The sequence below is a fragment of the Salvelinus namaycush genome, chromosome 11, assembly GCF_016432855.1.
Source record: "Salvelinus namaycush isolate Seneca chromosome 11, SaNama_1.0, whole genome shotgun sequence".
Classification (NCBI taxonomy): domain Eukaryota; kingdom Metazoa; phylum Chordata; class Actinopteri; order Salmoniformes; family Salmonidae; genus Salvelinus; species Salvelinus namaycush.
The window spans coordinates 28,138,288-28,152,615 of NC_052317.1; the positions used below are offsets into that span (position 1 = coordinate 28,138,288).

General features: G+C 43.8%; 1 protein-coding gene across 1 annotated transcript in view; it reads left to right on the plus strand.

The window, feature by feature from the left end:
• LOC120055322 overlaps positions 1-9,437 on the plus strand; it is a 13,158-nt gene extending 3,721 nt beyond the window's left edge. The window contains exons 2-4 of the mRNA XM_039003198.1: positions 6,613-6,909; positions 8,692-8,790; positions 9,051-9,437. Coding sequence (XP_038859126.1) covers positions 6,613-6,909; positions 8,692-8,790; positions 9,051-9,154 — 500 coding nt within the window. The 3' untranslated portion in view covers positions 9,155-9,437. The remainder of the gene's footprint in view (positions 1-6,612; positions 6,910-8,691; positions 8,791-9,050) is intronic.
• Positions 9,438-14,328: the final 4,891 nt, after the last annotated feature.

Consider the following 14,328-nt stretch of genomic DNA (forward strand, 5'->3'; position numbering starts at 1 on the left):
ACGGTAGGGATGGTGCCAGGTTTCCTCCAGACGTGATGCTTGGCATTCAGGCCAAAGAGTTCAATCTTGGTTTCATCAGACCAGAGAATCTTGTTTTTCATGGTCTGAGAGTCCTTTAGGCTTCCGTCTTGCCACTCTACTATAAAGGCCTGATTGGTGGAGTGCTGCAGAGATGGTTGTCCTTCTGGAAGGTTCTCCATTCTCCACAGAGGAACTCTGGAGCTCTGTCAGAGTGACCATCGGTTTCTTGGCCGCCTCCTTGACCAAGGCCCTTCTCCCCCGATTGCCTAGTTTGGCCGGGCGGCCAGCTCTAGGAAGAGTCTTAGTGGTTCCAAACTTCTTCCATTTAAGAATGATGAAGGCCACTGTGTTCTTGTGGACCTTCAATGCTGCGGAAATGTTTTGGTACCCTTCCCCAGATCTGTGCCTCGACACAATCCTCGACACAGCTCTACCGACAATTCCTTCGATCTCATGGCTTGGTTTTTGCTCTGACGTGCATTGTTAACTGTGGGACCTTATATTGACAGGTGTGTGTGCCTTTCCAAATCATGTCCAATCAATTTAATTTACCACAGGTTGACTCCAATGAAGTTGTAGAAACATTTCAAGGATGATCAATGGAAACAGGATGCACCTGAGCTCAATTTCGAGTCTCATAGCAAAGGGTCTGAATACTTATGTAAATAAGGTATTTCTGTTTGTTTAATCAATTTGCAAAAATGTCTAAAAACCTGTTTTCACTTTGTCATTATCTGTAAATTGATGAGGATTTTTATTTATTTAATACATTTTATAATAAGGCTGTAACGTAACAAAATGTGGAAAAAGTCAAGGGGTCTGAATACTATCCGAATGTACTGTATGGCATCTATGGACCAACGTCTTTCAACGCAATATTTTCCAGACTAGTATGTCAAACAACTGACCAATAAACCTTAATGTGGGCGTGGGCTGGCACATAAATGTATATACACCAGTACACATGTTACAAACCCTGTCAAGACTCAACATATGCAAGCATGTTCAGATTGACCACAAGGGAGCGCTACAACAGGCACATATCTCTTGATCTGTTTGACTCAGTGTTGAAATTGGAAACCTGAGGTCTGGATTGTGATTCCTAGGATTTCAGTGACTACTTATTTTGAACTTTTTTTGTTTTATTCAAAAGGAGAAACACTTTTACATCCAAGGCTACAGATTGAGAGACAGAAGTTTGTCATAAAGTGGCTGCAGCTTGCACCAGACAGAGACAGAGGCAGAAAGGAGAGGACAGAACACAGCAAGTAAAGGGCAGATAGAACCAGAGAGACAAACATTTACATACACACATAAACTCAGCAAAATAATGAACGTCCTCTCACTGTCAACTGCGTTTATTTTCAGCCAACTTAACATGTGGTAATATTTGTATGAACATAAGATTCAACAAGTGAGACAAACTGAACAAGTTCCACAGACATGTGACTAACAGAAGTGGAATAATGTGTCACTGAACAAAGTGGGGTCAAAATCAAAAGTAACAGTCGGTATCTGGTGTGGCCACCAGCTGCATTAAGTACTGCAGTGCATCTCCTCCTCATGGACTGCACCAGATTTGCCAGTTCTTGCTGTGAGATGTTACCCCACTCTTCCACCAAGGCACCTGCAAATTCCTGGAAATTTCTGGCGGGAATGGCCCTAGCCCTCACTCTGATCCAACAGGTCCCAGACGTGCTCAATTGGATTGAGATCTGGGCTCTTCGCTGGCCAGGAAATTACACACAGAACGAGCAGTATGACTGGTGGCATTGTCATGCTGGAGGGTCATGACAGGATGAGCCTGCAGGAAGGGTACCACATGAAGGAGGAGGATGTCTTCCCTGTAACGCACAGCGTTGAGATTGCCTGCAATGACAACAAGCTCAGTCCGATGATGCTGTGACACACCGCCCCAGACCATGACGGACCCTCCACCTCCAAATCGATCCCACTCCAGAGTACAGGCCTTGGTGTAACGCTCATTCCTTCGACGAGAAACGCAAATCCGACCATCACCCCTGCTGAGACAACCGCGACTCGTGAGTGAAGAACACTTTTTGCCAGTTCTGTCTGGTCCAGCGACAGTGGGTTTGTGCCCATAGGTGACGTTGTTGCCGGTGATGTCTGGTGAGGACCTGCCTTACAACAGGCCTACAAGCCCTCAGTCCAGCCTCTCTCAGCCTATTGCGGACAGTCTGTGCACTGATGAAGGGATTGTGCGTTCCTGGTGTAACTCGGGCAGTTGTTGCTGCCATCCTGTACCTGTCCCGCAGGTGTAATGTTCGGATGTACCGATCCTGTGCAGGTGTTGTTACACGTACGCTGCCACTGCGAGGACAATCAGCTGTCCGTCCTGTCTCCCTGTAGCGCTGTCTTAGGCATCTCACAGTACGAACATTGCAATTTATTGCCCTGGCCACATCTGCAGTCCTCATGCCTCCTTGCAGCATGCCTAAGGCACGCTCACTCAGATGAGCAGGGACCCTGGGCATCTTTCTTTTGGTGTTTTTCAGAGTCAGTAGAAAGGCCTCTTTTTAGTGTCCTAAGCTTTCATAACTGTGACCTTAATTGCCTACCGTCTGTAAGCTGTTAGTGTCTTAATGACCGTTCCACAGGTGCATGTTCATTAATTGTTTATGGTTCATTGAACAAGCTTGGGAAACGGTGTTTAAACCCTTTACAATGAAGATCTGTGGAGTTATTTGGATTTGTACGAATTATCTTTGAAAGACAGGGTCCTGAAAAAGTTTATTTTATTGCTGAGTTTACATACATACATACATACATACATACATACATACTTACATACATACATACATACATACATACATACATACATACATACATACATACATACATACACACATACATACATACATGTAAGGGATAAACACTGACACTTTGTACATTATCTGGAAATAATGGACGACCTGATAATGACCGAGTTGATTAATTCCAGATAATGTACAGAGCGGAGGAGTTTATCCCACTTAAACCACTGTTGCCATAGAAAACAAGCACACATTTACTGGTAAAAATGACATGTTTTCATTGAGATTTTAATTTTGATAAGTAAATTCATACTATTTCAGCCTTCCACTAAACCAGGTTGTTAGTTCTATCGGTTAAGTTGCTAGAGAAGAGGACTTGTTGTTCATTCTATTTGTTTGATTGCTCTGTAGGCTTGCGATGTTCTCATCCCTTGCTTGCTAGGCAGCCAACTATGGCTAACACAGTCGTGTCAACTCTGCAGATAGAATAACATCAAAGTAGCTGCATTTGCATTTGTTTAAGCTGTTTTCTAGTGACATTTATTTGGATACATCCATGCTACTGTACATAAATAGTGCCTGTTGAGGGATGAAAGCCACACAAAGTCAATTTCATCTATTTAAATAAAATCGAGTGAATTCGGGCCATATTATACTCCTTTAAACTTCAACTTTAAAGTTTGCAATAGTATCAATTCCAAGAGGATGTGATCTGTTGGTCAGTGTTATCATACCATCTGCTTGTTTATCATGAGAGCTACTCAGACCTGTGTTTCCTGAGTAAGTGTGAGGTCATAAACTCTATGTAGTTTCCACACTTCCTTTCTGTGTCTGAAGGTACTCAGTGCACACATCAAGCTGTGAAAAAGACAGATTGACGTACAGTATATATTCAAAAGTATGTGGGCACCCCTTCAAATTAGTGGATTCGGCTATTTTAGCCACACCTGCTGCTGACAGGTGTATAAAATCGAGCACACAACCATTCCATCTCCATAGACAAACATAGGTAGTAGAATGGCCTTACTGAAGAGCTCAATGACTTTCAACATGGCACCGTCATAGGATGCCACCTTTCCAACAAGTCAGTTCGTCAAATTTCTGCATTGCTGGAGCTTCCTCGATCAACCGCCAGTGCTGTTATTGTGAAGTGGAAACGTCTAGGAACAACAACAGCTCAGCTGTGAAGTGGTAGGTAGGCCACACAATTTCTTAAGGGACCACAGAGTGCTGAAGTGCAAAGCGGGTAAAAATCGTCTGTCCTTGTTTGCAACACTCACTACCAAGTTCCAAACTATATCTGGAAGCAACGTCAGTACCAGAACTGTTGTCGGGAGCATCATGAAATGGGTTTCCGTGGCCGAGCAGCCGCACACAAGCCTAAGATCACCATGCGCAATACTAAGCGTTGGCTGGAGTGGTGTAAGGCTTGCTGCCATTGGACTCTGGAGCAGTGGAAAGTGTTCTCTGGAGTGATGAATTACGCTTCACCATCTGGCAGTCCGACGGACAAATATGGGTTGGCGGATGCCAGGAGAACGCTACAGTGCCAACTGTAAAATTTGGTGGAGGAGGAATAATGGTCTGGGGCTGTTTTTCATGGTTTGGGCTAGGCCCCTTAGATCCAGTGAAGGGACACTACAGCATACAATGACATTCTAGACGATTCTGTGCGTCCAACTTTGTGGCAACAGTTTGGGGAAGGCCCTTTCCTGTTTCAGCATGACAATGCCCCCATGCACAAAGTGAGGTCCATACAATCGAAATCGGTGTGAAAGAACTTCACTGGCCTGCACAGAGCCCTGGCCTCAACCCCATCGAACACCTTTGGGATGAATTGGAACGCAGACTGAAGCAGTGAGCTCTTAAGGCCATTCTACTGCCAATGTTTTTCTATGTAGATTGCATATCTGTGTGCTTGATTGTAACCTCTACGGGATCGGTCCCCCCGCCCGCGGGACGGTTGAGCTAACATAGGCTAACGTGATTAGCATGAGGTTGTAAGTATCAAGAACATTTCCCAGGACATAGACATATCTGATATGGGCAGAAAACTTTAATTTTTGTTAATTTAACTGCACTGTCCAATTTACAGTAGCTATTACAGTGCAATAATACCATGCTATTGTTTGAGGAGCGTGCACAGTTATGAACTTGAAAATGTATTAATAAACCAATTAGGCACATTTGGGCAGTCTTGATACAACATTTTGAACCGAAATGCAATGGTTCCTTGAATCAGTCTAAAACTTTGCACATAATCTGCTGCCATCTAGTGGAACAGTACATTATGGCTTTTCTCTTGCATTTCAAAGATGATGGAACAAAGAAAAACGCATGTTTTTTTTATTTGTATTATCTTTTACCAGATCTAATGTGTTATATTCTCCTACATTAATTTCACATTTCCACAAACGTCAAAGTGTTTCCTTTCAAATGGTATCAAGAATATGCATATCCTTGCTTCAGGTCTGAGCTACAGGCAGTTAGATTTGGGCATGTCATTTTTGGCGAAAATTTCAAAAAAATGGTCCGATCCTTAAGAGTAACTCCTGTCAGCAACGGGTGTGGCTGAAATAGCCGAATCCATTAATTTGAAGGGGTGGCCACATACTTTTATATATATAGTGTATATCAGCATGGTAGAATTCAATGGCTAGTTCATTCTTGCATGTTCTTTGTTTTGAGCAGCTTTTGAAAGCAAAAGTCGAATTGAAAACATTAATGTTATTGGCATTGAATTAAATGTTCATAATGTCAAGCTAGGACTGATGGTTTGGTTGGCTACGCATAGTCCCTGGTTGATTATCCCTTACATATGCACGGTATATCAGCATGGTAGAATTCAATGGCTATAGTTCATTCTTACATGTTCTATGTTTGATCTGCTCTAATTTAAAGCATTGTTGTCATTGGGAATTCGATTTTCATAATAGCAAGCTAGGACTCATGGTTGTTTAGCTAAATTAGCAAATCTGTTTGGTGACCAAGGTAACTACTGTAGCTATCTAGTAAACTAACTTGCTAGCTACTTATTTGATGTTGAACACATTTCTAGTGGCATATGTGTTAAATTAAAGCCATGGGATAAAAGGGATAATCAACACGGGGCTCTATGCGTTCTCTGGAAAATGAACAAGTAGAAATAGCCTGGTAAAGATGGATTCAGGGGAAATGTTTACCTGGGGACTCAAAGGTGAAAACATCAAAGAGAACAAATGAATGTGAAGCTCTCTCTCTCTCTCTGTCTGCCTCTCTCTCTCTACTGTCATATACCCTACTGTATAGGAAAATATACTCCTTTAAACTTCCACTTTAAACTTTGCAAGTTTGCAATAGAATGAATTGCAAGAGGATGTGATCTGTTGGTCAGTGTTATCAAACCATCTGCTGGTTTATCATGAGAGCTACTCAGACCTGCGTTTCCTGAGTAACTGTTAGGTCACCCTATAGGTAGTTTCCACACTGCCTTTCTGTGTCTGAAGGGACTCTCCACACATCAAGCTGTGAAAAGGACAGACTGACATATATCACAAACGGGACTGATTGACATTATGTGCTTGATCTTAAGGATAGCTTTTCTCTTGGTCCAAGTAAGAGGTAAGTCTAGGCACAGCCAGTCATAGGCTTTTAGTGGAAAGGAGTATGTTGTCTTTCTAAGGTCAATTCTCTCTGTTTGTCATATTTCAAATGGATGAATAGGATGGATAAATAGGAAATAGAGCTTGGACAATCTTTGCTTATAGCCTAACAAGTAGTTATAACAAGCTTATAAGTGGTTATAACAAGCTTAACACAAGTGTTATCTTATAACAAGTGGATGTTTTGGGATTTATAGGTCACTGTTACACCTCCATCAACTCAGCCCATGTGGACCAAACAATCCGGCCGGGCCACAGCTTCAGCCTGGCCTGTGAGTTTGTCTGCCTGCAGCCCAGCCATGCGATGCAGTGGTGGAAGGATGGCCAGGTGCTACTTAACGCTAGCTCCATCCTGCCCAACATTACTCTGTCTATGCATGTGAGTGGAGCTGGAGAGAAGGACAGTGGGAACTATAGCTGCAGGACAGAACCACCTGATGCCCTGGGCACCACAGCTGTTATTACAGTGGGAGGTAAGATCAAATCAAAATCCAATCCAATTTTATTTGTCACATACACAGTTTACAGCAGGTGTAAAAGGGGCAGTGAAATGCTTGTGTGCTATCTCCCTCAACATTACAGTACAATAATCAATATCAATAATAAGAGTCAAATAAAAACATACCACATTTAGGCATGTGTGATGTGTACAATTGTCATAGACCTGAATATTTATGTATCACCCTGAGCTAATACCTAGGCTTCAGCTCAGTGTGTTAATGCAGCCTTGTAGCACGCAGATTACCCAGACGGTTACACATCTGTATGTATCTTTATAAACTCAGCAAAAAAAGAAAGATAATTCATACAAATCCAAATAACTTCACAGATCTTCATTGTAAAGGGTTTAAACACTGTTTCCCATGCTTGTTCAATAAAGCATAAACAATTAATGAACATGCACCTGTGGAACGGTCGTTAAGACACTAACAGCTTACAGACGGTAGGCAATTAAGGTCACAGTTATGAAAGCTTAGGACACTAAAGAGGCCTTTCTACTGACTCTGAAAAACACCAAAAGAAAGATACCCAGGGTCCCTGCTCATCTGCGTGAACGTGCCTTAGGCATGCTGCAAGGAGGCATGAGGACTGCAGATGTGGCCAGGGCAATAAATTGCAATGTCTGTACTGTGAGACGCCTAAGACAGCGCTACAGGGAGACAGGACGGACAGCTGATCGTCCTCACAGTGGCAGACCACATGTAACAACACCTGCACAGGATCGGTACATCCGAACATCACACCTGAGGGACAGGTACAGGATGGCATCAACACTTGCCTGAGTTACACCAGGAACGCACAATCCCTCCATCAGTGCTCAGACTGTCCTCAATAGGCTGAGAGAGGCTGGACTGAGGGCTTGTAGGCCTGTTGTAAGGCAGGTCCTCACCAGACATCACCGGCAACAACATCACTTATGGGCACAAACCACCGTCGCTGGACCAGACAGGACTGGCAAAAAGTGCTCTTCACTGACGAGTCACGGTTTTGTCTCACCAGGGGTGATGGTCGGATTCGCGTTTATAGTCGAAGGAATGAGCGTTACACCGAGGCCTGTACTCTGGAGTGGGATCGATTTGGAGGTGGAGGGTCCGTCATTGTCTGGGGCGGTGTGTCACAGCATCATCGGACTGAGCTTGTTGTCATTGCAGGCAATCTCAACGCTGTGCGTTACAGGGAAGACATCCTCTCTCATGTGGTAGCCTTCCTGCAGGCTCATCCTGAAATGACCCTCCAGCATGACAATGCCACCAGCCGTACTGCTTGTTCTGTGCGTGATTTCCTGCAAGACAGGAATGTCAGTGTTCTGCCATGGCCAGTGAAGAGCCCGGATCTCAATCCCATTGAGCACGTCTGGGACCTGTTGGATCGGAGAGTGAGGGCTAGGGCCAGAAATGTCCAGGAACTTGCAGGTGCCTTGGTGGAAGAGTGGGGTAACATCTCACAGAACTGGCAAATCTGGTGCAGTCCATGAGGAGATGCACTGCAGTACTTAATGCAGCTCGTGGCCACACCACGAGTAAGCCACACTTACTTTTGATTTTGACCCCTCTTTGTTCAGGGCCACATTATTCAATTTATGTTAGTCACATGTCTGTGGAACTTGTTCAGTTTATGTCTCACTTGTTGAATCTTGTTATGTTCATACAAATATTTACATGTTAAGTTTGCTGAAAAGAAACGCAGTTGACAGTGAGAGGACGTTTCTTTTGTTGCTGAGTTTAAAATGTTTTGATCAGTTTCTTTCCCCCTAGACCTCCCTACCTCTGGGCCCTCTGTCAATACCCTTGAGCCCACAGTAGAGCCAAAGCACATACCCTGCGAGGTGGATAGGGTTGGGGTTTCCAGACAAGGTGAGATGTTATTTCCCATCCACATGGTTTAGCAGCCCTATAAGTTCACCACCCAGCATCTATAGTTCACCACCCAGCATCAATGATATTAATGAGAAAAATGTCCTCGTCTTTTCAATGATTTTAATGTCTCTATTTCTCTCTCTCTTTCCTGTCTGTATCTCTTGTCGACATTTCTTTATTTTCTTTCTTTCTCTTTTCTACATTATCTCTTTCTCTCTCTCTCTTTCGCTCTTGCTCTCCCTTTATCTCTCTCTCAGGTGTTCTAGATGTTGTGATGGTGTGGTACCTACTGTTGAAGGCTATATTTCTCATCCTCATGGTGACCACTATAGCTCTGGTTCTAGCCTGCAGGCTCCGCTGAATACAGTATGGCTCTCAAGCTTATAACATGCTGCCATGCGGCTTTGCTTCCAGCTATTGTTGAATTTTAACAGCACATGCTGTGGAATGCTGTAAATCAACTTCAAGTGCCAGTGATCTTAGTTTAAAATGTTGATGGAACAGTTGGTTTTGATCTGTGTATTGTGTTTGTTCAATTATAACTTAGATAAACTTAGATATAACTTAGCCTACATGATTAACTATTTGGTATAATTATTTCTTCAACCCTGTACTGCTCCTGCAATAAACAGTTTTTTTCTCCATTTTATTTAGTCACATCAGTTTGTCAGAATAACCTAACACTGTTGGCATACGACCAGTAAGGTGCTTGGTGATGTTGTATCTGCTTTGTGGAATCCTCACCCCAAACGATAAAATAATTCAGTTAACTTTATTTTCCGTGAGGGAACTTCTTGTCTGGTGTAGTTAAAAAATAAATAAACAAAATACCTATGGTTTTTACTCTTCGGGTATAATACACGATTAATTAGAGTAGAACATTGTGAATTGCAGTAGAATATGCCTTAGTCTATGACTAGCATTGGCTCAATGTATTTGAGGAATATTTGGGCCATAGACTAGATTAGAGATTTTTGGGGGCTAGGTCGAAACCACAGGTGGGTCTAAACGTAGTTTTTGGGGTACCAGAACTGTTTCCTTTCATTGCATATTAACGCACAACACCCATTATTGCGCCGTAATAGCTTGGCTCGCACCCGCCATTCATGTGTTCAACTACACCCCACCATGGTCCAGATTCACTACATCCATCGGACAGCGCCGTAACAGTAACTTTGCTTATCACTTCAACCCCAAGTCCCTCTTGGTAAAGAACGCGCAACCACCAGAACACCACTGGATCGAAGCTAAATCTCCGTGCGCATTTTTGCCGATCCTTTAATCATACAGTGCATGGTCGTGGTGATGTGTGACTGGAAAAGTAATCATGTTCGCCAATTCATTCGAGTACCTGGACCTCTGTAAGCGAGTGTCCCAGCTCCTCCCAGCGTCAGATGAGTTGGTCTCAGACGGGACCACCGGGTCCTTCAAGCTATTGGTGCTTCTTCTCTCCATCCTCCTCTTCTGGGCCATCCATCTGTAGAAAGACGATGTAAGTAGCCTACAGTGCGACGACCAGCCAGACAGGCAGAATTTGGTCCTTAAGTGTGTATTTCAACATCCTTACAGCCAATTTTGCATTTTTTCCTACAGGATAAGGTCTACAACGATATTGGCTTGTAAGTTTCCTTTGTCATAATTCATTGTGAATTCAAAGTGATGTTTCATGTGAATAAAAAACAACATTGATAACCATTGAATAATTCAGAATTTAAACCCAAATAGCACCCTATTCCACCCACAGTGCACCAATTTTGATGAGGGTGCCATTTGGGACAGAGCACCAGTCTTACCTTCTTAGGTTACTCAATTGTAATTTGTTTTATTTGTTAAGCACGTTGAACAGCATTTGTTGTAAGAAATGTGCTATAACATACATTTTATCTTGCAGAGACCTGGTAAACAAGTTCACAGAGGGCGTCAGCCTCAACTACAAATACCTCCAGCGCTGTAGAGGCGGTTGGGCATGAAGAAGCTACAGATAGACATCCTGACTACTGAGGGGAACTTTGACCTCTCCTGCAGCTCTGGTTCTGACTCAGACTCCTGCTCTGAGAGGTCCTCCTGTAGCTACATCTCTGACTTCCCCCGGAACATCTTCTAGAACTAAAACACTTTCTAGGACACATTCTAGAACTTCTAGCCATTATATATCTTCTAGGTCCTCCAGATCTAGTGACAGACACTGTAACAAACGACAGAAATGACCGCTGCAGCCTGACAGGTTGAAGATCCTGTGCGGTAGTCTGGATAGTCCCTACACCATTGGATAGTCCACCTGGTAGCTCCAGGCAACCAGCTAGTCCTAGCCCACCAGCCACACTGAAGCCAAGGCCATGTCTCCAGCTACCAGGAGGTGATAAGGGTGACGGCAGACACCATAGCTCCACGCACATCTCCTGCACTTCCTCCTGCTACTCCCGAAACGCCTCCCCCATCTCCTTGAGGTAGAAGACTCATTCTGCTTCTCCGCTGCCTCTGGAATACCAGTACTGCCCTCGTCTGCTTGCTATTGGTCATTACAAAACAGGCAAGATGGAGGACAAAGTGGACTCTGTGGCTGTTTCCGTGGCTGCTTCTACTGTCACATCTTTACCTGACTGCAAACACGGCATCAACGGCTCCAACTCCACTGTCCACTCCAAGACTCCAACTTCAGACCGCGTAGACCATTCCAACACTGATGACAGTGAGAAAGATTACTATGGTGAGAGAGCTGTTTGAGGTGGTGCCGGGGAAAGGTGAGCCTCTCGTCCTGCACCGCTGGCAGCAACGACACCTGGAGGGCAATGTGCAACAGAAGGTCTGTACAAATTACCAGGCCCATAAAGGAGGACTCTGGTCAAAAGTAGTGCACTATATAGGGAGTTAGTGTGCCATTTTGGACGTACACCATGTCATGATTTGTGGGGTTTGGTGGTAATCTAATGTAAAGTAATGTATTCTAATCTAAGGCCCTCCTTAAACGCTGGAGGATTGCCGTGTTGATGATCTCCATCATCAAGATGCTGCTGCCATCGAGACTGAAGGGCAGAGACACCCCCGCCTCCGGCAAGATGGGGAAAAATCATAGGCAAGAACCACTATGTTGGACGAGGGCAGCAAAACACAGAGTTGTGTTTCAGGCTGAGTGACAAGACAAGACCAGGGGAGGAGAGCGAGGAGACTCAGGCCATGAGCCCTGCAGACACAGACCCAGCCAAACCCAAGGACAGCTCCCCTGACAATAGGCCTGTGGAGAAGACTCCCATCACCACCAGCAACACTAGCACTATTCCCCAGCCAGCCGAGTCCCACGGTACCAAACCCACCCAGACCAGCTCCTCTCTGGACCAGTCCCCCCTCCACATGCCCCTGACCCCGGTGACCCCGACCTGGAAGAGACACCAGCAGGAGATGCATGTAAGGAGGACGTTTCTGGAGGTCCAATCATACCACGCCGCCCTCGCCTCAGCAACCAGCCAGCCAACCTCGAAGCCCATCCAGGAGGCAGCCCCCTCCCCTCTTAAACACCCCCTTCCACTGAGGTGGAGGGATATGTCGGCGGTGGAAGGATATGTGTCATATATGGACCCTGAGGCGACACATATGGACCTTCCAGGGGCCCTCCAGGGAGCGACCACCTCTTCGGCCCCCTCGGCTTACCCTCACAGCCAGCCTCTGGTCTCCTTGACCGACACCGTCTCAGGAATCCACACTGCTTCCACCACCAAACGGCTGGTGCAGGGATGGAGGCGTGTCACTCGAAGGCTATTTGTATAGATCAACATGGAGTATTTGTTTTGCTGCCAAAGTATTCAGAACTGATACATTTTCTTTAACAAAATAAACGGTTTTGCATGGTTTGACTTGTTCTCTTCATTTATGCATTTTTTGTCCATTCTCCTTATTCATCAAAGGTATAATAATTACATTTACATTTTAGTCATTTAACAGATGCTCTTATCCAGAGTGACATACAGTAGTGAGTGGATTGATCTAAATACTTTTTTAATACTGGTCCCCCGTGGGAATGGAACCCACAACACCGGCATTACAAGCACCATGTTCTACCAACTGAGGTACATGGGACCATAATGTAGAGGTAACTACCAAAATAAAGGAAACAACATAAAATGTCTTAACAGGGCGTTGGGACACCACAGCTTCAATGTACCTTGGCATAGATTCTACAAGTGTCTGGAACTCTATTGGAGGGATACAACAGCGTTCTTCCACAGAAACATTTGTGGCGAAAAACGCTGTCTCAGGTGCCGCTCCAGAATCTCCCATAAGTGTTCAATGGGTTGAGATCTGGTGACAGAAATGGTCTTGGCAATTAATTTTCGTGCTCATCAAACCATTCAGTGACCAGTCGTGCACTTTGCATGAATGCATTATCGTCCAATGGGGGCATAGTCATGGTAGCCAAAATAATGGCCTGCCCAGCATTTTCATACATGACCCTAAGCATGATGGGATGTTAATTGCTTAATTAACCCAGGAACCACACCTGTGTGAAAGCACCTGCCTTCAATATACTTTGTATCCCTCATTTACTTGTGTTTCCATTATTTTGGCAGTAACCTATAGCTGGCCTATACTTGGTTATGAGGTGTGCTGAAATGTAAACCGCTAAGTTGCTAACTGTATCTGAATGTCATGTAAGCTTAGCTAGCAAGAAACCTCAACATAAGGTGACAAGTTCAAATGGGTTGATTCTTACTGCTCTCTGCTTTTGTACTCTCTTTGAGAACTATCACTGTTGTAGTCTTGCTGCTTGGCAAGGCCTGCTGCTCACTCTAGTCTTAACTTCATTGTGAATAAACATAACACACTGTATTATAAACAAACTATTCTATGAGGCTTGTCAATTGATTGAATTTCAATGAATATACTCCGTTGTCCGCAACAAAATGGTCAACAATGCGCAAAGAATAGGCCTATTTAACTCTATTACACAGATGGCCTACTTTCTCGTCTGAGATGTCTTGTCTTATTGATACCCGCCACCAGGTGGCAGACTTGTCATACTCTGGTATCAATCTCATGAAGCTACAATGAGAGTATGGAGATGAAAAGGAGGCACCAATATGGAAATTCTGGGTTAACCAATATTGAGCCATCCAATATTTTCTTCTCCATTTCTAGTAGATAATTACTGCCCGAGGAGCAGTTGTTAAATCTCATTCAAATGTATTTTGAGAGATTATATAATACAGTGTTAAGTAGACTTCAATCAAAAGAAGATTATTTGTGCTGCAAGGCATTGCCAACATACTACTTTACATCTGAGAATCACACAACCATTTAAAAAGTTTTATTTCTACCATACACAAACTGTACAGCACAGCGCATATCTGCTTATGAAATAGTAAAAGTAATAGGAACTTTCGATTTACAAACTACTTGAACTGAAAAAACAACATTTTAATGAAAATGTCCAATACAGTTTCATCATACTAATATCATTCCACAAAAATCCAGTTCACATTACAAAACATCAAATACTAAACAGAGAAAAATAAATATTCTTCACGAAACTTCCTGAGCAAA